The sequence below is a fragment of the Corylus avellana genome, chromosome 6 (genome assembly GCF_965113065.1).
Source record: "Corylus avellana chromosome 6, dhCorAvel1.hap1.2, whole genome shotgun sequence".
Classification (NCBI taxonomy): Eukaryota; Viridiplantae; Streptophyta; class Magnoliopsida; order Fagales; family Betulaceae; genus Corylus; species Corylus avellana.
This window is the reverse complement of record NC_142495.1, coordinates 29911368-29931471: the sequence shown is the minus strand read 5'-3', so window position 1 is coordinate 29931471 and position 20104 is coordinate 29911368. Positions and strand designations below refer to the sequence as shown.

Below are 20104 nucleotides of genomic sequence, written 5' to 3'. Positions count from 1 at the left end.
TTTGTTTTTTTTTTAAAAAAAAAAATATATTACAAAGTCAAATTTAATACTGTTCATGTCAGATTGCACTGTAGCTGGAACAGTACCGTTCCAGCTACAGTGCGGGGCTTTCCCTTGCCAAACATAGCTCAAGTTCCTTTTCGTTTCTCAAAGAACTAAATGACACGGTTTTTCTTTTTCCTATTTCTCTTTGAATAGAAGGTAAGTCAACTATTACATGTATGCCTAGTGATTATTGAGGATGGCTGTGGAAACCTCTCTTATCTCTTTCTCCATATGGACATTTAATTAGGACCAACAGACTATTGCTTATTTTTTGATATATGGTAATTTAGTTCATGTAGTATGTTTCAGACATCGAGCACTTCAAAGGAGAGAACAAGAAGCTCAGGTACCAATTGAGGAGCAAGAGGAGATGCTGAGGAATTTGGAGTAAAGATAAACTGAATAAATGAGGCTGCAAAGACGTAAAGTCGGAATTGATGACTCTCAGCAATTAACCGTAATCGGTAAAGCCGTAAAGGTGCCTTTGATGAGGTACATGAAAACTCTATAAGATGAAAATATCTGGAGTTTTCTCAGGTTTTCCTTTTCTTTTGCGGACTTTATTAAATGCTTTTGGTTGTGTAAGGTCCATTGGACTACATATAAAGGATTAAATTTTAGGCAGCACCACACTCCCCCTTACGTATCCAATAAATGCATCTTAGGCTATGTATGTCGTGCTAAAGATACGGGAGAGGCTATTGTCATGAAGAAATTGAAGACAGGTGAAGTGCTATGGTTGTTAACAGTAGGGAAAACTTCAAAAAAAATTTCTAAACTTCTATTTGTTTTGACACTACCTTTAAAGTTTAAAAACATTGAACTTTCAATTTTTTTCAGTTATGCCATTATGTTGGGATTTTCTGTTAATTTTTCTCAAAATCTTCGTTTTTTATGATAAAAAGTCATGGATATTTTGAAAATTTTGACAACATTTAACGAAAACTTTTAACAGAATGGGAAATTGAAAAAATAAAAAATAAAAGTTCGATACTCTTAATTGAGAGTTTTTGAACTTTGAGAGTACTTTCAAAACGCGTAAAAGTTGAGAGGATTTTATGAACTTTTTCCTTATCTAACTCATAGTATATATACATGGATCCTTTTGTTGACGGATTCTTCTTTATCTCCTTAGGCACCAAAGCATCTATGTTAATGTTTTGAATATTGTCGCCGAGGAGAGATTTGGATGGAAGGTCGAGAAATGAAAAAGTCACGAGAAAATTGGCGCTTTGTTAATTTCTTATAAAATGACTAGCGTAAAAGGGTATTAACCGTATTCTTACTTTGAGCATCAATTAATTACTATCCCGCTTCTGAACTAGTATTTTGGAGGCTATATTCTTTATTTTTCCTTCTTTTTTTTTTTTTTTTTTTTTCTTTCATCATGATAAATTTCCGAAATGTTAATTGCCTCAACACAACTTGATATAATTATTTAAGTTGAAAAGAACATTTTTCTTTAATTATTTCATCAAATATAAATTATTCTATAGACACAGCACTATCTACCAGACAAGATAGAAGAGTTTTTAAAATATTAATTAATAATTATTCTTGAATTAACTACTTTAGATTTTATCATTTTAATATACAATTTAATGAGATATAATAAATTAAAAACTAAAAAAAAAATCTAAGTATTAATACAACAAACTTTAAACTATTCAAATAAAAGTTAGAATATTAAAACTTTCTTATTGTATTTATAAAAATATAAAGCATGTTAATAAGATTTGACATTACCATCAAGGTGGTGGTTCAATGGCCCAAAAAATTTTTCAAGTGATCAGAACATGTATTAGGACATGAGTTCGAATCTCCGCAATAGAAAATCTCCACATATGCCTAATTAGTATTAGCCGTCTTGGATTTCTATTAATGCCTTGATGGGCTCAATCGGACTTGAGGTAGCGCCTGCGGTTCTCACCATCTGGCCTACCTTTTTTGCGGTAATAAAAACTACTACTACAGCATAGATGCAGTGAAAAACTTTGTGTGTGGCTTAGATTTAACGAGGCCGTTCTTAACTAAAAAGCAAGACTAAACAGTAAACCTCATAGAGGTTTCCAAACTCCAAAACTTATAGATGCAATGAAAAACTTGGATTGAGATCCCATATAATTACTTAAAATTGAAAAATCTCATGTTACGAAATTATGGCCTTTCATTTTAAATTCAATTGTCTATAAAATGCCAGTTGTTTTTGTATAATCAATGCATTAAATTTTGATTTTAAGCTGGCTTTTGTTTTATCGAGGTTTAAATAATTTTATAAACCATTAAATTTAAAATAAGGGTCCCAATTTTGTAACATAAGAATCTCCAATTTTAAGTAATTAGAAGGGATCTCAATCAAAAAAACTGTGTGTTGGCTTAGATTTAACTAAGCTGTTCCTAACTAAAAAGCAAGACTAAACAATTAACCTCATAAAGGTTTCCAAACTCCAAAACTTGGTCCACCTCTGGCACTCTAAAAAGGATAGAAAATTGGCGATAACATACCACCACGGAAACCCACTCTATTGACACTGACTTGATGATAGTATTTTCTCTTTTGATGACTCCACTCACCTATCAGTATTTTAATCTAGCACATAGGTCACCTCTTTCGAGACTACCACGGAAACCCACTCTATTGACACTGACTTGATGATAGTATTTTCTCTTTCGATGACTCCACTCACCTATCAGTATTTTAATCTAGCACATAGGTCACCTCTTTCGAGACTCGAACCCTTCGACATGGTAACTAGTTCTGAGACCAAATGTTACAAACCTTAGGTATAACTTACTCTTGAAAACCGACTTGCAAGGAAAGGGTACGCAAAAACTTATATACGCATGTTTAATATTATACTTAATCTATGTGGGACATTAAGATCGTAACAACGCGTGGTCAATCCCGAAATGTAATCCCAGTCGGCAACAAAGATCGAGAGGTATCATACACAGATTCTTTGAACTTGCCAACACCCTTAATGCTCTGCTCGTGAAGTATTTAGGTGTAAGTGTAACTTTGTTGTCGAGGAAGCCAACTATGGCAGATTGAGAATGTGTCTTTTAGAATTAATTCTCGACTTTTCAAGAAACTCTCGTTGGTGAAAATTATTGAAGATTAGAGATGCGGCCAAGAGTTTGATTAGATTCCATGTGGGAAAAGGTAATTCTATCCACCTTTGGTATGACTGGTGGCATCCGGATGAAGGGTTGCTGGATACCTTTGCCTTCCGGGCAGTTTAGGACTCGGGTATTGATCTTCATTCTACTTTGGATAAGGTGATTCAAAATGGGTGAGTGTGTCTGGCTTCCTGCTAGATCTGATAAGTTGGTTGATATTCAGAGTAAGCTCTCTTTAGTTATTTAGAAGCATGGAGGCTGAGCCCAAGTGGGTTATTTCCAGTAAAGGGATTTATTCTTTTGCTGAGACTTCGGAATTTTTGAGAACGAAAGGTGTGGAAGATTATTTGGTTTACTGGCGCTATCGCGTTACACAGCTTCATATTATGGCTTGCTTGTAGAAATGATTTATCACTCGGGTCAACCTGAATTTGGGTCATCTGGGTCTCCGAAATTGATGAAGAAGACGGGTCTTCAGGGTTGTTTTGGGCGTTCTGACCTTGTGAGGCACATGGGTTAGTTTAGAAGAAAGCACAGGTTGTTAAATCAAATTATGGTCCCTTAATCAAATTATCAAATCCCAACAATAGACAATTAAAAGTTTCGATGTTTATATAAATTAAAACCAGAGATAAATTATTAAACCAAGTAATAAGAAAATAGAACAAATGTACAAAACAGGAAGTTTCCATGACATCCAAGTCAGGGTTTATGATGTACAAAAACTACAACAAATACATGCTCATCTACTGGGTCTTCTTGTCCATACAACTCAGTGAGTCGGTCTACCTCGGTTGCTGAATGTTTCGCGGACTCGCTTTCACATTGACAATCTTTGGGGCCTTCTCTATATACCTCGGAACTTCAGCTAAAACTCGCGCTTTCCGCCATTTCAACGACCCCATTGAAACCAAATCCCTGCAATAGTCTCTCTCTTCTACCTGTTCACCTGCTCAAAAAGAGATAAAAAAGTGAGTTAGTGAGTTGGATCGGCAACGCGGACGAGTCAACTCTCACGATTTCAAACTTACGCTTATCGTCGTCTACGTTGTAGTCGTCGAAGAGAGCGTCGATGTCGGGGAGGTCAACTTCGTCAATATCGGAAAGGTTAGGGTCATTTTGGGGATCCTGGAAGCGCTCTTGGAGCCAGTAAGCGCGGAACCAAGGGGAGGACTGGACCAGGTTCCACCACTGCTCGGAGAAGTCCTCCACCGTCCGATAAGCCAAAGGCACGAACGACGGAGCGTTGGGATTCAAAGTTGAAGATGAAGATCTCTGAGAGATTACGTCCATTGCAATACAGTTTGAGATAGGAATGTTGGGCTAAAGAGGATAAAAGCACAGGTCAGACCGGTACCGTGAAGCTTTACATATATACCAATAGTGCCAACAAAAGGACACTAACTTGGATATTATCACATAAATGACATTGCCTCCTGTCCCCTGAATTTTTAAGCTATTTTATTAAATATATTTTAATAATTTTATCCTTTCAATATATATTTACCATTTCAATATTTATTGTACTTTAAAAAAATATTAAATATTAATATAATAAAATATAAATGATTTAGTATATTTTAATCTGATTTGGTTAAAGATATTTGTATAATTTTCGCTCTTCCTTAGAATACAGATATTGAATGATTTATTTAGGATGGTGGTGGTGATGTATTTAGTGAAAATTGACGAGGGCAAACATGGAAACAACGAACAATGCCGAAACAAACAAGACGCGAAGGCGGTCAGTTTACAGTATCCCATAACCAAGCAGTGACCGCACATGGTTTTGGCAATTGTATCTATTTTCTCCTTCTACTAGTTTCGGCTACTTTTAGGCTTTTAATATGAATTGTGCCTTGTGGGTCCGTAAACATGATGTAGACATGATTTAAACTTGAAACATATAATAATAAATAACAATTTTTAAAGTGACCTATAACTTACATAAAATCAATACAAAATTTTTAATTTTTAATTTTTAAATTAAATTATAATTAGCTTATATAATTTTATAGGCATTAAAACTTGACCTGTCAATATTAATTACTACCCCTAGCTTTAGATTATGACCGTAAAACGGTTAAAGTTCAAAACCACGCACGCGTATTCGTAGATTGGTTCTCATCCTGTCATCCATAATGAGCAAGAGTACACGTCATTGTTCTTATCCTCGACGGAATTGAAAACGAAATTTAGAAATTAGCTGTAAGGCACCAACATCAATAAAAATGGAATTAAGTGCACTTGAAGATGCTCCATCGAATTAAAGATAAATTTTGACTGTGGATGCCAGCAAACCCCACAAAAACCCAATAATTATATTGGCCACTCCATTCTTTTCATGTGTAAAAATTGAGACTATATCTTTAAAGGGTAGTTCAATTCGTTGTGAATTATATCTCATAAAGTAAACATCACTAGTTCGAATTTCTCCTCCCATTCCTTTATATGAACATGTAAAAAAAAAATGATTAATAACTTTTTTGGTACTTGAGTTTTAATGTTTTTATTTTTTTCTCTCATAAGTTTTAAAAAAGACAAATCTAATACCCCAAATTTTGAAAAAAATCAAATCACCATCTCTATTAATTTATGTCCATTCCTTTGGCCTTGGGGGTGGTTTTGCCACTCCTAGAGGGGCTGCAGGGGTGGCCGAAGCCTAAGGGAGTGGTTCGGCCACCCTTTTTTGGCCCTTGGGGTAGCCAAACCACGTCCTTTTCTATTATATATGTAAGGTCAATAGCATCACCTCAACTATATATATATATAATTTATGTTTTTTTTTTCTTTTAAATAACAGTGACCCCATAGTCGCTGCTATTGACCCCTAAGAGTCGTCGCTAATGCCTTTTTAATTTATGTTTTTTTTAAAAAAAAATTTTTGTCTTCTTTTAAATAGCGGCAACCCTAAAGTCGCCACTATTGACCCCTCATCAATGGCAACTTTGGATGTCACTACTATTTGGACCAAATAAAGTCGTCGTTGATGCCTTTTTAATTTATGTCTTTTTTTTTCTTTTTCTTTTTTTAATTTTTCTCTTTTAAATAGCGGCGACACTATTTACCCCTCATCAGCGGCGATTATGGTGGTCGTCACTGTTCATACCAAATAAAGTTGCACCTAAGGCCTTTTCAATTTATGTTTTTTTTTTTTTTTTTTTTTCTCTTTTAAATAGCAGCGACCTCAAAGTTGCCGCTATTGACCCCTCATCAACGACGACTAGAGTCACCGCTGTTTGGACCAAATAGCGGCGATTTTAATGCCTTTTTATTTATTTAATTTTTTTAAAGTGATAATATTTTGATGTTATTTTTTGGAAAAAAAATTATATGAATAGTATTCGGTGGAATGGTGGTGTTTAGTGGTCTTTAACAAACACCACCTAAAAATTCTGCATGTACCCATGGCCCATGGGCCGCAAGCCATTTGGCGAGGTCCTGCAAGGAGGTTAGGGGAGCCACGTTATGAGGCACGTCTGCCACATCCTCTGACACGTGTAACACTGCATGCAACAATAGGCTTATCGAACTCCACAGCTCTATCATGCTGCCAGCCAAGAATGTATAATATAAGAATAAGAGGGTTAAACCAGTGTACCTGTTGTTTGAGAATTAAGCAGCAAAATCAGGAAATCATGTCCACTTACCCAGAGGTTCACGGCGAGCCGACTAAGACAGGCACGGCTTTCCTCGAAACGGCTACCGCCACCATCCAAAACTTTGCTCCCATCAACAAGATCCACCAGCACCTCTGCGCGTACGTATTTGCCTCCTCCTCCTCCTCCTCCTCGCGATCTTTCATCATTTCTCTGTCGTATGATTTATTAATTTGTTATATTTCAGGTTTCATTTTTACGCGTACGACATGACCCGGCAAGTGGAGGCGCACCACTACTGCGGGCACCAGAACGAGGACATGCGGCAGTGCCTCATATACGACAGCCCCGACGCCGATGCCCGGCTCATCGGGCTAGAGTACATCGTATCAGAGAACCTGTTCCTGGGACTGCCGGACGAGGAGAAGCCGCTGTGGCATTCCCACGAGTACGAAGTAAAGAGTGGCGTGCTCTTCATGCCCGGAGTTCCCGGTCCCATAGAGCGGCAGGACTTGGAAAAGGTCGCCAAGACGTACGGCAAGGTCTTCCACTTCTGGCAGGTTGACAGGGGCGACAACCTCCCTCTTGGGCTCCCCCAGGTCATGATGGCCTTAACCAGAGACGGCCAGCTTCACGAAGACCTCCTTAGAGGTGCGTGCTTAATTATTATACAATTAGTTATATTTGAATGGCATTTTAAAAATAAGATTATCCGGACGCAGGTGTAGAGAAGCGTTTCGGGATATCGATTAACAATGAGAGGGAGAATCGAGCCCACATAACGGGGCCGACGCATGGAATACACCCACTGGCGAATGGCGGAGGAAAGGGGCTGAAAACAGAGCTGAGGGAGGTGGACTGCAGGCCCACAGATTCCGTGCCCAGGGTCTTTGTTTGAGTAATTATTAGTGAATATGTAGAGCATATATATATATATATATATAAATATATTTGGTTGGGCACCGGAAAGTCTACGTACATATAGAATGTAGTGTGCTCGTTGTGTAATTTTCTTGTGAGAGACCTGCCTTTGTAAGTGTTATATTTTTATGTAATAATAGATAATAATATTTCTAGCTCTTTCATTTGATCAGGAACTTTTTTTGGGCGGGTAAATTAATATTTGTCTATTCAATATTTCATTAGTATATGATCACTAATTGCTTCATTTGGCTTGAAATTTTAATCAATTAGTGAATATGGTCATCTCTAATTAGAATCCTGGTCATGATAATCTTCATTTTCACATCCTTTTTTTTTAAAAAAAAAAATTCTGATATGTGAATTAATGATCCTCTAATCTGACTCGCACATGTATATAAGAGGAGGCCGATAGGGTGCCTAGCTAGTCCTAGTGCCAAAGAGAAACAGACAAACCATTACTCCCAACTGGCACCAAATTAATGGTTTATTATAAATAAAATATGAGAAAATGAAATCTAAATCATTGATTTTAAAACTATAAACTCGGTTTCAACTTAAAAAAATTAGTTTCGCTTTATATTTGTTGTTATATATATATATATATATATATATATATATATTTGCTGGTGAAAGTTTTTTTAAAAATATTTTTTAATAAATAAAAGAAATCTCACGGTGGCCGGCCACCACATCTATTGGTGCTGTCGTTACGGGGCCACCAGAAGATGGCCACTCCCATATGGCGGCCCCAACACCAAGCCATTTTGTTTGTGGTGCTTTTTTATAAAAAAAAATAAATAAATAAAAAAAAAAAATCATTATTTATTTCTCATTCATGTATGAGCAACACCTACAACTGAAAAAAATTGTAAATGAACAATATCCACCCTTAAAAAAAAAATTATATATATATTAAAAAATTGGATTCCGCAAATAATTTTATAATTTATTTTGAACTAGAAAAAACTTTACTTTAAATTCCTGAATTACTGCACAGAAAACTCACCAAAATTAAAAAACTCTCAATTTACACATCTAAACTTTCAAGTTCAATCAATTTACCCACTCGATTTAGCCATTAACTTCTAAGAGCATCTCCAACAGTGTAGCTAAAAATGAGATATTAACTATATTTAGCTATTTTTACCTTTTTTTTTGCTCCAACAAAATAGTTTCATATTAGCTATTATACCTTAACTGCTACAGTGAATAGCTTCATATTGCTATTCACCGTAACACACTAGATTGTTGAATATAATATTATTTTCACATTATTTTCTCTCTTCTCTCCCTCTCTCAACATTTCTCTCTCTTCTCTCTTTTGTTCATGAATTTCTGAAACAAATTCAAGTCTTTTGAATCACTAAAAACTCAAAAAAAAAAAAAAAAAAATTGAATGGCAATGCGAAAGTGAAAGAGAGAGAGAGCTAATTGCAAAGCTGGCCATGGGGGGTTTGGGTTAAGAGGAAATAGCTGGTTATGGGATGTTGAGAGGGAAGAGGTAGAGCAAGAGTGAGAGAGAGAGAGATAATTGCAGAGCTGGCCATGGGGGGTTTGGGTTGAGAGGGAAGAGTGCGAAAGAGAGAGAGAGAGAGAGAAAAGTGAAAAAAAAAAAAAAAAAAAAAAAGATTAAAAAATAATATTTAAAAAAATAGAGAATGAAATAAAGAATCTGTTGGAATTGGTATTAAAAAATGAGTAGCTAAAATAGAGAATTATGTTTTTTGACTAGGTAGAATACCTCTTACTGCTGGAAATGCTATAATGGAAATGCCTAAAAAAAACTAAATACTCTTTTTTTTTTTTTTTTTTTGGGAAACTTCAATTACCCACTATACTTTCGCGCATTTTGCAGACATCCCCTATTGTTCAAAAACTCTCACTTTGATGTATCCAACTTTTGTTTCCTTCCACTTTGCCCATTCCGTTAGGATTTTCCGTTAAATCCTAACAGACGGGTGTAAAATTCCAATTTTGCCCTTATTTTTTATTATATATATATATTTTTAAATCCTGACCCGTGGGTTTACCGGTGGATCTAACCCACCCGTATTGTGACCCACGGGTCATATTATTATTATTATTATTATTATTATATATTAAAAAAATAAAAAAATTTAACTGTGTTTGACCCACTGGGGGTCACAAAGTGACCCACCAGGGTCACTTTTTTTTTTTTTTTTATTATTATTTTTTAATATAATAATTTTTTATTTATAAATAAGGGCAAATTTGAAATTTTAAAAAAATTTGGGGGTATAAAGGTCTTTTACTAAATCTACAGTTTGATTTAACTGCAAAAGCTAACGGTAAAGGGGGTATTTGGAACGAAACGAAAGTTTGATACACTAAAGTAAGAGTTTTTGAACAATGAGAAGTGTCTGCAAAAAGCACGAAAGTATAGGGAGTGTAAATGAAATTTTCCATTTTTTTTTTAAATTAAAAAAAAAAAAAGGAAAAAAAATTAAGAAAAAATTTGAAATTTTATAAAAAAGTCATGGATATAAACTTTATTTTATAACTTTTAACATTTTAATTTTTAAATTTCTGATGGTCTACTCAAAGCGAGCGGTAGTTAAATTTTTTCAAAAATCTATTTGAAAAATGAAAATGAAGATGAAAAAAAAAAAAAAAACCATTTTTTTCTTTAAGTTGACAACAGGCTAGAATCCAGCTGGCGCATGGCAAGCATTACGAGGGGAGGGAGAATCAGCGGATTTGGGAACATTGAGAAAAACTTATATGCGGATGGTTCACAAAACCCCAATTTTGTGCCGGACACATCAGCATGCATGGAACACTAAGAAAAAAAATACAACCACACCAGATTGAGTAATTCCATGATGAAAGATGAAAAGGATAGCAGGCATTTCACAAAAATAGCCCAATTCTTGTCAGAGTAATATAAAAAACATTATAAATTCTAAAAATTTATACAAATCTCACCCATATCTAATGTCATTAAGAAAACAAAGTCTATGTATAAACAATAAGATTCCACAGGAATAAGTTCTTAGCTATTTTTATCTAGAGAAATGAACACATATATCTCATTCTGTCCAGTAATTCCCTTACAATGAAATCATTTTCTTTTTGGCTTCCATCAATGATGCCCTTGTTATCTGCACACAGAGATGTGGGTTCTTGAGTGCAAATTCCTCATATCTATCTGAGAAAGCTATGTCCTCCATGTTTTTGGCGATGAAGTTCAAAATTGACTCCTTCAGGGATATGTTAGAACAAATATCTGAGATCTCTAAAAAATCAAGAGCATTGGATGTATTCATAGACCTAAACATGTGACGGTCACAAAACTTCTGTAAGTATGAGATTTCATACTTGTCGGCTGCTAGTGACAAAGAGTATACATGCTTCTCCACTTTTTCTTTAGGCAAGCTCCCAGTATAGAGGAATTCCAAAAGGCACTCGAGCTCTTCATAGTTCAACTCTGACAATGTTAGGGTGTCCATTGGTGGCACTTTACATACATCTGACTCTGAGTCTAGCATATTTTTAAAGATTTGTGATCTTGCTGCCTATAAATAACATGATATACAAAGTAAAATGATTAGCAATATGATTTTATCATTTTTATGAAATCAGTAATATAGTTGGCTCTCTAATATAATACTTTATGAGGCAAAATAAGTTGCAATAAAACGTTAATATAAAACCATCATTTAATCATATCAAAAATATTTTAACACTCCTCTTGGTTTGAAACCAGACAACACATGAAACATTTTAATTGAAATGGGAGATAAACTATAGAGTAAGGATTCAAACTTTAAGACTTTTCCTCTAATACTATGTAAAAACCAATAATTATCCCCAAAATTTAGGCTAATAATAAAGTATAAATTTAACCATTTAATTAATAGGGAACTATTCCATATACATATAAGAGAGAGAGAGAGAGAGAGAGAGAGAAAACCAGTAAAGCTCTATGTGCGGGCATGGAAAGCCCATTATTGGCTGGCTTGAGCTGTATATCGGTGTGAGTTTGATCTTTAAGTGCAGTAAAGAAACCAGCGCCAAGAAAGCTAACTTCCTCTTTTAGTACATTTACTTCCTCTTTCAGTCCATTTACTTCCTTTTTTAGTCCATTTGCTTCCTCTTTTAGTCCATTTGCTTCCTCTTTTAGTCTATTTTTCGTATGCTTCGCATCCAACATCCAGTGTGAAACATGCACGAGTGTCTGCAGGGAAGCATTGAAGAGATATCCAAAATATAAGTATAAAATAGTAAAAATAAGGTTTTACTTGCAACTATTGCAACATCAATGAAGCACTTTCCATATCTACCAATAACATTCACGTGTAGAGCATTTAAATCCAGTTCAGCAAATATTTAGCTAAAGAACACATCTTTTCTAATTTAGCTATCCATTTTTTTTCAAAGCACCTACATCTAGGTCAACAATTTAGCTATCTACTTTCACTTTTTAAAGTAATGACTAGATGGGCCAGAATGGAAATTAAGCCCATCATCTTTTGCTCCGAGCTTTGAATGGGCCAAATCCACATCAAGAAATAATCTTGAGCCCACAACCCCCTAGGTATACAAAATCCTATAGAAGTTCTTTTTTCTCATTTTAAATCCTCAAGCAACCCATTTAGGTATTTTTATCATTTTGGGAGTGGAAAGAAGACATTGCAACCTTATTAGTAAATTAGTAGTAGGGTTCATTAATCAATGTTGAGATCACTAATGCCTAAGTTGATTTTGGTCCTAATTTGTACATTCTATGACTTGTTGCAACATTTTTTAGTCGTCTAGAGGAAACATGGTCATTGTTCTTCTCTCAACGAGACATGGCTTTGTTTTTAGAGTTACCTGTATTCCAATGTTGCATGCTCATTCAATAATAATGAAATATATGCTTCGCTTAGAAGGAAAAAAAAAATGCATGCTCATTCAATGCTAATGAAATATATTCCTCAAAATGCATGCTCATTCAATAAAAATGAAATATATTCTTCAAAATGCAGGCTAAAAGGGTGGATCCATAGAGTCTCTCGCTTGGAATGCACGTGGCCAAAAAAATGGGTACTTGTTTCGAGGAAAATTGGGTGTGTCTGTGTGTTTTCCTGAGTATCACTTGCTATCAAACTTTAGAGATGTTCAGTTATCCCTATAAAAAGAATGGATAATGAGCTTCTCTATTTCACAATCCATATTAGATTTTATAAATCTAATGATATATTTGTGCCACTCATTTAAAAATTTTAAATAGTTCTCTGTTTCAAGTGAAATACAAAGGATCTTATTCCTAAAAGAACACGCTTATTGGAAAGTGATAGATGCGATCATGCTCTATCATGTCAGATTAGTTGAAAATCGATAGCTTCTCTCTCTCTCTCTCCCCTCTAGTGGCGGCGCGTGCTGCTAGGTCTCAATGCCGGCTCGAATCCATCCTTCGAGTCAGTCACTGGCGGTCAGGGATGTAGTCTGCTCTGTTGTAGGAGGTGGTTTTAGGTTGTTATCGGTCCAATTAGTGAAGCATTCTGTCTTTTTAGATCGCCAAAGCGTGGAAGCGCGTGCATTGGTCCTCTCTATTTTGGTTCTTTGTTGGGTGTTTCTCCTTCAGTAAATATCGTCTCTTTCTCTTGGTAGCAATGTAAGAGGCGTGAGCAGGAGCGTGTGTTTCTTCTCGGAGGCTAGAGTGTGGGTCTAGTGATGGAGACACGGTTCTCCATAGAGGCTAAATCGTTTGAGTTCTCGTTGGTGGAAGGTGCTTTGGGTGGAGGAAAGAACGAAGGGCTTCTCATGTGTTGTATTTTGGGGATCTTGTGTACCGCCTGGTTGTCTTTGACAATGGAGGAGCTATTGCGGTGCTCTGATCTCAACGATTTCGTTAAATTCTTTCGGGAGGGATCGCAGGTGTTCACTGTGCGGAGAGGGGGTAATAGGGCCGGTCGATTTCTGGAGGTGGCAATCTTCTCAATGGGTGGCCGAAGAGGGGCTTCTTCTGCTCCCTGAGGGTTGTGAAGGGCATGGTTGGAGCTGTTTTGCAGTCGAGTTGAATAAGGTGATGGATTTTTTGAAGCCACGATTAGACCTTCTGGTGCTTCACCCCCGGCTGAGAAGAAGATTGGGAAGAAGGCATGGTTAGGATTGAGGTTTGATCCAGCTCTTCGCGGTGGGGAAAGGTCTTTACTTGTAGAGGGCATGCCGTTGTATGTGGATGCAGTGCGAACGGTGGCTAGCTCGTCGGCAAGCTTTGGGGAACAGTTAGACATAAATCGACATGTCGGTGGTAACTCATTAGGCAAGGACCCGTGACGACAAGTAGAAGTCCATAGCTCGAGGCCAAGATTCTTTTCCTGTTTGAGTTGCAAGCCACAAGGAGGATTTGCAGCAAGGAAAGGTGCTGATGCAATCTCTTCTTTGGGTGTGGAAGGCTCAACTCATGAGGATTAGAGTTTAAGTGGACCGGGTTGTGGGGGATGTTCTTGAAGGCTAAAGGTTCTTGGACTTTCTCTGAAGCCCAAGTCCCCTCAGTGAGCTAGGTGTCAAAAGACTTTGGGCCACCAAATGCAAGACCAAATCACGGCCCATGACCCATTCTTTTTACTGATATGGGTTTACTGTTGGAGCTCGGGCCCTCTTTGGGTATGGGCTTATCCAACGCAGTTTTTGCCTCGCCGGAGGTCCAGTTTGTTGGGTCAACCACAGTGAGCCTAGATGTCGCTAGTGCTCCTACCTTCATTCCTCCAAGGTCAGAGGCCCAGCCGGTTGTGATTCAGAGGTCATCATTTGTTGTCCAGGGTTCAATGACCTCCCCAGCAAATCCAATTGAAGTTGAGGCTACTTTCTTTGTTCCTCTGAGGTTGGAGGCCCTGTCGACTGTGACCTAGAGGCCACCGATTGCTGAGTTTGTTGCCTAGGGTCCGATGACATCGTTTGTTGAGGTCCGGCCTGTTGGCTCCTCTCCAGCGAGCCCAATTGATGTTGGGGCTGATTTCTCCTTTCCTACAAGGTTGGTTGCCCCACCAATTGAGACCTAGTGTTTGCCGTTTGCTGAGATCGTTGCCTAGAAATCGTCGGGGGCTGCCCACCTTCCAATGTCTACGAGTGTCATTTGAAAAACCCCTCTAGCAAGGGATTTTCTATGGTGGGGTTTCCTCAAGCAGAGCTCCTCTGTTGTGGCCTTTTCCCAACCTTCTTCGGTTGTGTTGGGCTTGCCGGTTGATCTGGCTTCTTCAGCGTCTCCTCTGGCAATTGACAAGGGAGGTGCTATCAAGTCATTTGGATTGGTTCATTCCCAGCAGTGGCCGGTTCCGTCATTGGAGTTGGTGGTGCGTGAACAAAGAGACGATTTTTCGGATGGGGACGATAGAGATTTTCACTACCCTTTGGGTATTTTCCTCCTTCCACCCCCTTGGATTGGGCTTTGGTTTGCGTTAAGGATGTTGGTCCTGTGAAGGGGGTCTCGTGTGAGGGGAATGTGGATAAGACTAGCGCTCCTGTCGGCCATCGAGGAGGATCATTCTCGGGAGGTACAAGGGGTTTGCTCTCGAAGTCCAGAGGTAGAAGGGAGCTATTGAACTTGGAATGCTCCATTAACTGTGACACGTTAGGCGCGTCCTCTAGGCGTGGGAAAGGCAAGGCTCACGTTTTGTAGCGTTGAGTTGTTCATTTGGGCTTTGTGGGTTTGAGGGCTTTTCGGGTTTGTGGGTTGTTATTTGGTGTTTTGATTGGGTTTTTGTGTCGCTCGTTTTAGTTAGGTGGTGCTTGTGTATACTATCTGTGGCACCTTATGCTTTTTATAAAATTTCAATTACTTATCAAAAATATGTTTATACTAAATACCAAAAAAAAAAAAATTGTGATAAACACAATTCAAAATAGAAATTAAGTATTTTATAACACAATATGTGTATCCCAAAAAGGATATCTACCCAACTTCACAAATATGTGTCAAAGGTATATCAATAAAGTCACATATAAGCACTAGTACAAAAAAAGAGACAAAAATGCAAAAACAATGTGTCCAAATTTTTTCATGAACCTAGAATTTTCAAGAACCTAAATAAAACACGTTCTTGGACTCCAAAGCCATGATTTATGAACCTACTTTGTTCAAGTTAAATCAGTATATGAACTTTACTCTTAAAGACTTCCAACTTACAAGTTACAATTGTAACGTGACTTGTGAGTTCTTGTGATGTAGGATGAGAAAAGAATATTTGGTCTTTAGATTTATTTAGGTTTATTAATTATTGAGGTCATTAGTATTTTTAAGAGTTGTATTATTTTATAATTCAATAATGGGCTTGGCCCAAAAGTCAGTCAATTTAAGGTAGGGGTTTCTGTCAAGGTCTATTTAAGTGTTATTTTGTACTCCTATGGAGACAGATTATGATTATGAATAAACATATGTTTTCTTTGAGGTGTGAATCGTCTTCTCTTTTGGTAGTGAGACTCTGAATTAAGTGAGATTTATCTTTACTTTCTTTTGTTTTTTATCTACCTTGTGAGAAATCCTTGCCTCCCATGTCAGTGAGCTAAATCATGGTAGGTGAGTTTAACATGTAACCCTAATAAAAAATTGACAAGTGTCAACACATAGTTGATGACTACGTTTTGCAGACGGGAGGGAGACGTTGCAACCCCACTGATAAATCAATAAGGTATGTTAAGAAAATTGAAAGATTTGGAAAAACATTGTCAATTGTGTGATGAATTGAGGAGGACAAGTGTAGTTTCCCCAAAACAATCTCCAGTCGAATGTAGCAAGAGCCAAAAGGTCGTCCGATGTAGCATTTGGCAATTTACATTGAAGTTACAATCGGTTCTAAGCACAAATCATGGGCATCACAAAAGAAAGAGTTCATGATATTGGTACTTGTGTATTCTTTCGGTGGTAAATTGGACAAGAAATGACGGTCTGTTTTTCTTTTTCTTTTTCTTTTTTTCTTGGATAAAAAAAATCCGTATGAAGTTTCTAAAAGGTAGGCTCTCTCTGAGAAAACTAAATCTACAAAATTATAGTACAAATCTAGGGACATCAATTGAAAATTTCTCCTTTTACTTCCTCATTTTATCACTTTAGAATCCTCACTTTATTTTCTAAAAGATCAAACTAAGCTATCTACCAGCAATCGAAGATCAGAATTCCGCCTCACCAAAACCAATGGTAGAAAAAAGGCAACAACAAGCAACCCAGATCAAAATTCACATCAAGGACCAGACTTTTGAAGAACCTGAACAAGTTATAATAGTCGGAAAAACCAGAAGAAAAAAAGAAGAGCAAAACACCAAAACGTTAAACGAAAATTTCATGCATACAAAGATGGTCAATTGTATAATTAAACGAAACACATATCCAAAAAAGTGACCGTGTATGCCGAGCTTTGGATGGGCTATATCCGCACCAAGAAATAATATCGAGCCCACAAACCCTGTTGTACAAAATCCTCAAGGTCTTAAAAAAGTCCTGAAGCAACCTCTTTTTCCCTTCAGTTAATGAAGTCCTCAAGAAGTTATTTTTCTTTCTAATGCGCCAAACAAAAGAATTTCATACAGGCCATGTAGCTTGTTTACGCAATTTTCGCCATTTAATCCAATCATACTCGATCAAAAACCTCTCAAATATTAGCCTTTTGTTGCGATAAAATATAGTTTAGACTTATTGATTTAATAAAAGTTAGTCAATATAACAACTAAGAGAACTAAACATGAAAATTATCAAATGCACAAAAGAAACAAATCAAGCGACAAGAAGAAACATGAAAGTAGATAGAGCTTGCCTCAGACGACTTTCGTGTAATACCACTTCCTTTCTCCCTTTCAAACTCGTTCATGAGATCGATTATCTTCCGAACTCCATCGATGCAAGCATTACATATTTTACCCGCAGAATAAGTAACAAACCCATGATTAAGCACATGTTGTGGTGTACAGATACGGCAGTCCATCAGCCGCTGTGTGTAACGGGCTGCTGTAGAGGGGTAGCTTGTCTTTTTTTGTTTTTTGTAAGTAGCTGGTATTTTAGAGTGAAAGGAAGATGGAGACGTCTGATTTAGCATTTAGGGTTTGGGACCTTTTGGTAGATTTAGCTGTAACCCGTTCGGCCCTTGTTTGTTTTGGAAAGCGATATATGCGCTCCTAATTTAATAATGTTATTAGGTGGATAAATTATATATTTATTTTTAAACAAGGCCATATATCCCATATTTATCTTAAAATTATTTCATAAAGGGTAACTTGATAATTCTAATTAACTTTTAATTTTTTCAACAATAATGTTTGAGCATTGTGCCATTGTGGGATACTTGTAGGATAAAAAATGGATAATAACTTCAAATAAGTTATGGTGTCAATCGGGTGTTTTGTGTTCTCCAATAAGAAACAGACACCTCAGCTAAAAACACAAAAAATAAAAATAAAAATATAACATTTCACACAAAAAAAATTTCTTTCTCTTGACAAATTACTTATCGACAAAACTACTGACAAAACCATGGTAGTCACTGTCTTGGTTGGTTTTGGAAACTTCTGTGTCGGGGGCTCAGAGGTTTTTGTGGTGGGTAATAAGCGTTGAGTTAGAATGAATGGAAAAGTTCATGAGATTAATTAAGAAATAAAAATACTGTATTTTTATTTCCACTATATCTGGTGTTTTTACCTGATGTATCAAATTCCTATTAAATGTTATAAAAAGAGGTTTTATATCACATCCCGATACAATGAGCTCTAAAAAAAAAAAAGTGGTATATTAGCAACGATTAATTTAATGGTCGGTTGAGACTATTACATTAGCATTGTAGAATAGTTGTGAGATAAAAATATATACAAAATTTTTTATTTAAAAAGATTGAGACCAATACATTAGTATTACAAAATAATTATGTGATAAAAATGTAATATATAGCGTTTCTCATATAAAAGAGACAATCGCCTTCTGACAAAGCTTTTTATTTTTTATTTGAGGCAAAATAATCATTTTAACTTTCTTGAAGTGTAAGAGTTTAAAGATTTGTCTAGGAATTTTTGTCTTTTAATTATGTTAATTATTAAAATTATTCTTTTGCCTCTTTTTTTCATCCAAAGAATTGGCATGAGAGGGCGATGTAGCTACTCTAAATGATCCTGGCCGGAGATGGGAAACAAAACTCTGATATGCAATAATACAACGATCCCCGCCACATACCAAACAAGAGTCTCTGGTTTCTATGGAAGTTTACAGATTATTGAGAATATTGAGAAGGTAAGTAGGGAGAGAGAAAGGAACACTGAGAAATATTAGAGACTACATTTCATTACAAATTATGGTTTATTTATACAAGTGGCGACACTGTTACTAACCGTTATTTAATTGTTACTAGCCGTTACATTATGACTGTTGGCTTTGTCTCCTTACCTTGTATGCCTTTATACTTTCCCTCAAGATGAACGATATGAGTGTTGATCTTGGACGTCTTGAGCAATTGATTGCTATGCTTGAATCTCGGGGTTTAACAATTGTGGCCTTTGAATTTACTTGACTTCGACAATTTAGCCGATAGACCGTATTTGAACTTTGGCCTTCAAAAATTCTATTGCTTGACAATTGTGGCCTTGAAATTTAACTTGACTCCATTAATTTTAACCAAAACCAATAACCCGTAATTTAAATTTTGGCGTTCAATAAAAATAGATCTCGTGGCCTTTAGCTGCAAAAATCAAACACAATAAAAATAACGGGGGCAAGGCTAATAAAAATAAAACACATTGCCAGACAGCACCTCCACGACTGAATTTTGACACACCATCACTTCTCTCTCAATTTTTCACGCATGTCTCCACCACCCTTTGTCTTTTCTTTTCTCCTTTCTTTTTATTTATTTATTTTCTTTTCTCCTTCTCCCACGCTGCTTGGCAGCCTAGTCCCCTTCTTTCAGCTTGCTGCCTATAAATAACATAATATACAAAGTAAAATGATTAGTAATATGATTTTTATCATTTTTATGAAATCAATTTAATAGGGAACTATTCCATATACATATAAGAGAGAGAGAGAGAGAGAAAACCAGTAAAGCTCTATGTGCGGGCATGGAAAGCCCATTATTGGCTGGCTTGAGCTGTATATCGGTGTGAGTTTGATCTTTAAGTGCAGTAAAGAAACCAGCACCAAGAAAGCTAACTTCCTCTTTTAGTCCATTTACTTCCTCTTTTAGTCTATTTTTCGTATCCTTCGCATCCAACATCCAGTGTGAAACATGCACAAGTGTCTGAAGGGAAGCATTGAAGAGATATCCCAAATATAAGTATAAAATAGTAAAAATAAGGTTTTACTTGCAACTATTGCAACATCAATGAAGCACTTTCCATATCTACCAATAACATTCACATGTAGAGCATTTAAATCCAGTTCAACGAATATTTAGCTAAAGAACACATCTTTTCTAATTTGGATATTCATTTTTTTC

At 36.4% G+C, this 20104-nt stretch overlaps 3 protein-coding genes across 3 annotated transcripts; 1 reads left to right on the top strand and 2 right to left on the bottom strand.

The window, feature by feature from the left end:
• Positions 1 to 3752: 3752 nt before the first annotated feature.
• Positions 3753 to 4519, bottom strand: LOC132187316 (protein EARLY RESPONSIVE TO DEHYDRATION 15). Its single transcript, XM_059601594.2, has 2 exons — positions 4197 to 4519; positions 3753 to 4114 (listed from the first exon to the last, which is right to left on the bottom strand). Exons 1-2 carry the CDS (start codon positions 4456 to 4458, stop codon positions 3951 to 3953), a joined length of 426 nt encoding a protein of 141 aa, XP_059457577.2. The 5' UTR covers positions 4459 to 4519; the 3' UTR covers positions 3753 to 3950.
• A 2224-nt stretch (positions 4520 to 6743) lies between these two features.
• On the top strand, positions 6744 to 7845 carry LOC132187315 (oil body-associated protein 1A-like). Its single transcript, XM_059601593.2, has 3 exons — positions 6744 to 6925; positions 7012 to 7415; positions 7487 to 7845. The coding sequence occupies exons 1-3, from the start codon at positions 6804 to 6806 to the stop codon at positions 7660 to 7662; spliced, it is 702 nt and encodes a 233-aa protein (XP_059457576.2). The 5' UTR covers positions 6744 to 6803; the 3' UTR covers positions 7663 to 7845.
• Positions 7846 to 10576: 2731 nt separating this feature from the next.
• On the bottom strand, positions 10577 to 17754 carry LOC132187314 (BTB/POZ domain-containing protein At1g01640). The gene is made up of 3 exons (XM_059601592.2): positions 17444 to 17754; positions 11623 to 11886; positions 10577 to 11224 (listed from the first exon to the last, which is right to left on the bottom strand). The coding sequence occupies exons 1-3, from the start codon at positions 17720 to 17722 to the stop codon at positions 10760 to 10762; spliced, it is 1008 nt and encodes a 335-aa protein (XP_059457575.2). The 5' UTR covers positions 17723 to 17754; the 3' UTR covers positions 10577 to 10759.
• Positions 17755 to 20104: the final 2350 nt, after the last annotated feature.

Coding starts and splice junctions, on each gene's coding strand:
- LOC132187316 (XM_059601594.2), bottom strand. CDS start 4,458: ATGGACGTAATCTCTCAGAGATCTTCATCTTCAACTTTGAATCCCAAC. Junction 4,115..4,196: donor CAACGTAGACGACGATAAGC/GTAAGTTTGAAA, acceptor CTTTTTGAGCAG/GTGAACAGGTAGAAGAGAGA.
- LOC132187315 (XM_059601593.2), top strand. CDS start 6,804: ATGTCCACTTACCCAGAGGTTCACGGCGAGCCGACTAAGACAGGCACG. Junction 6,926..7,011: donor ATCCACCAGCACCTCTGCGC/GTACGTATTTGC, acceptor GTTATATTTCAG/GTTTCATTTTTACGCGTACG. Junction 7,416..7,486: donor TCACGAAGACCTCCTTAGAG/GTGCGTGCTTAA, acceptor ATCCGGACGCAG/GTGTAGAGAAGCGTTTCGGG.
- LOC132187314 (XM_059601592.2), bottom strand. CDS start 17,722: ATGCTAAATCAGACGTCTCCATCTTCCTTTCACTCTAAAATACCAGCT. Junction 11,887..17,443: donor TTACACGAAAGTCGTCTGAG/GCAAGCTCTATC, acceptor GCTTCCCTGCAG/ACACTCGTGCATGTTTCACA. Junction 11,225..11,622: donor CCGCACATAGAGCTTTACTG/GTTTTCTCTCTC, acceptor TGTTATTTATAG/GCAGCAAGATCACAAATCTT.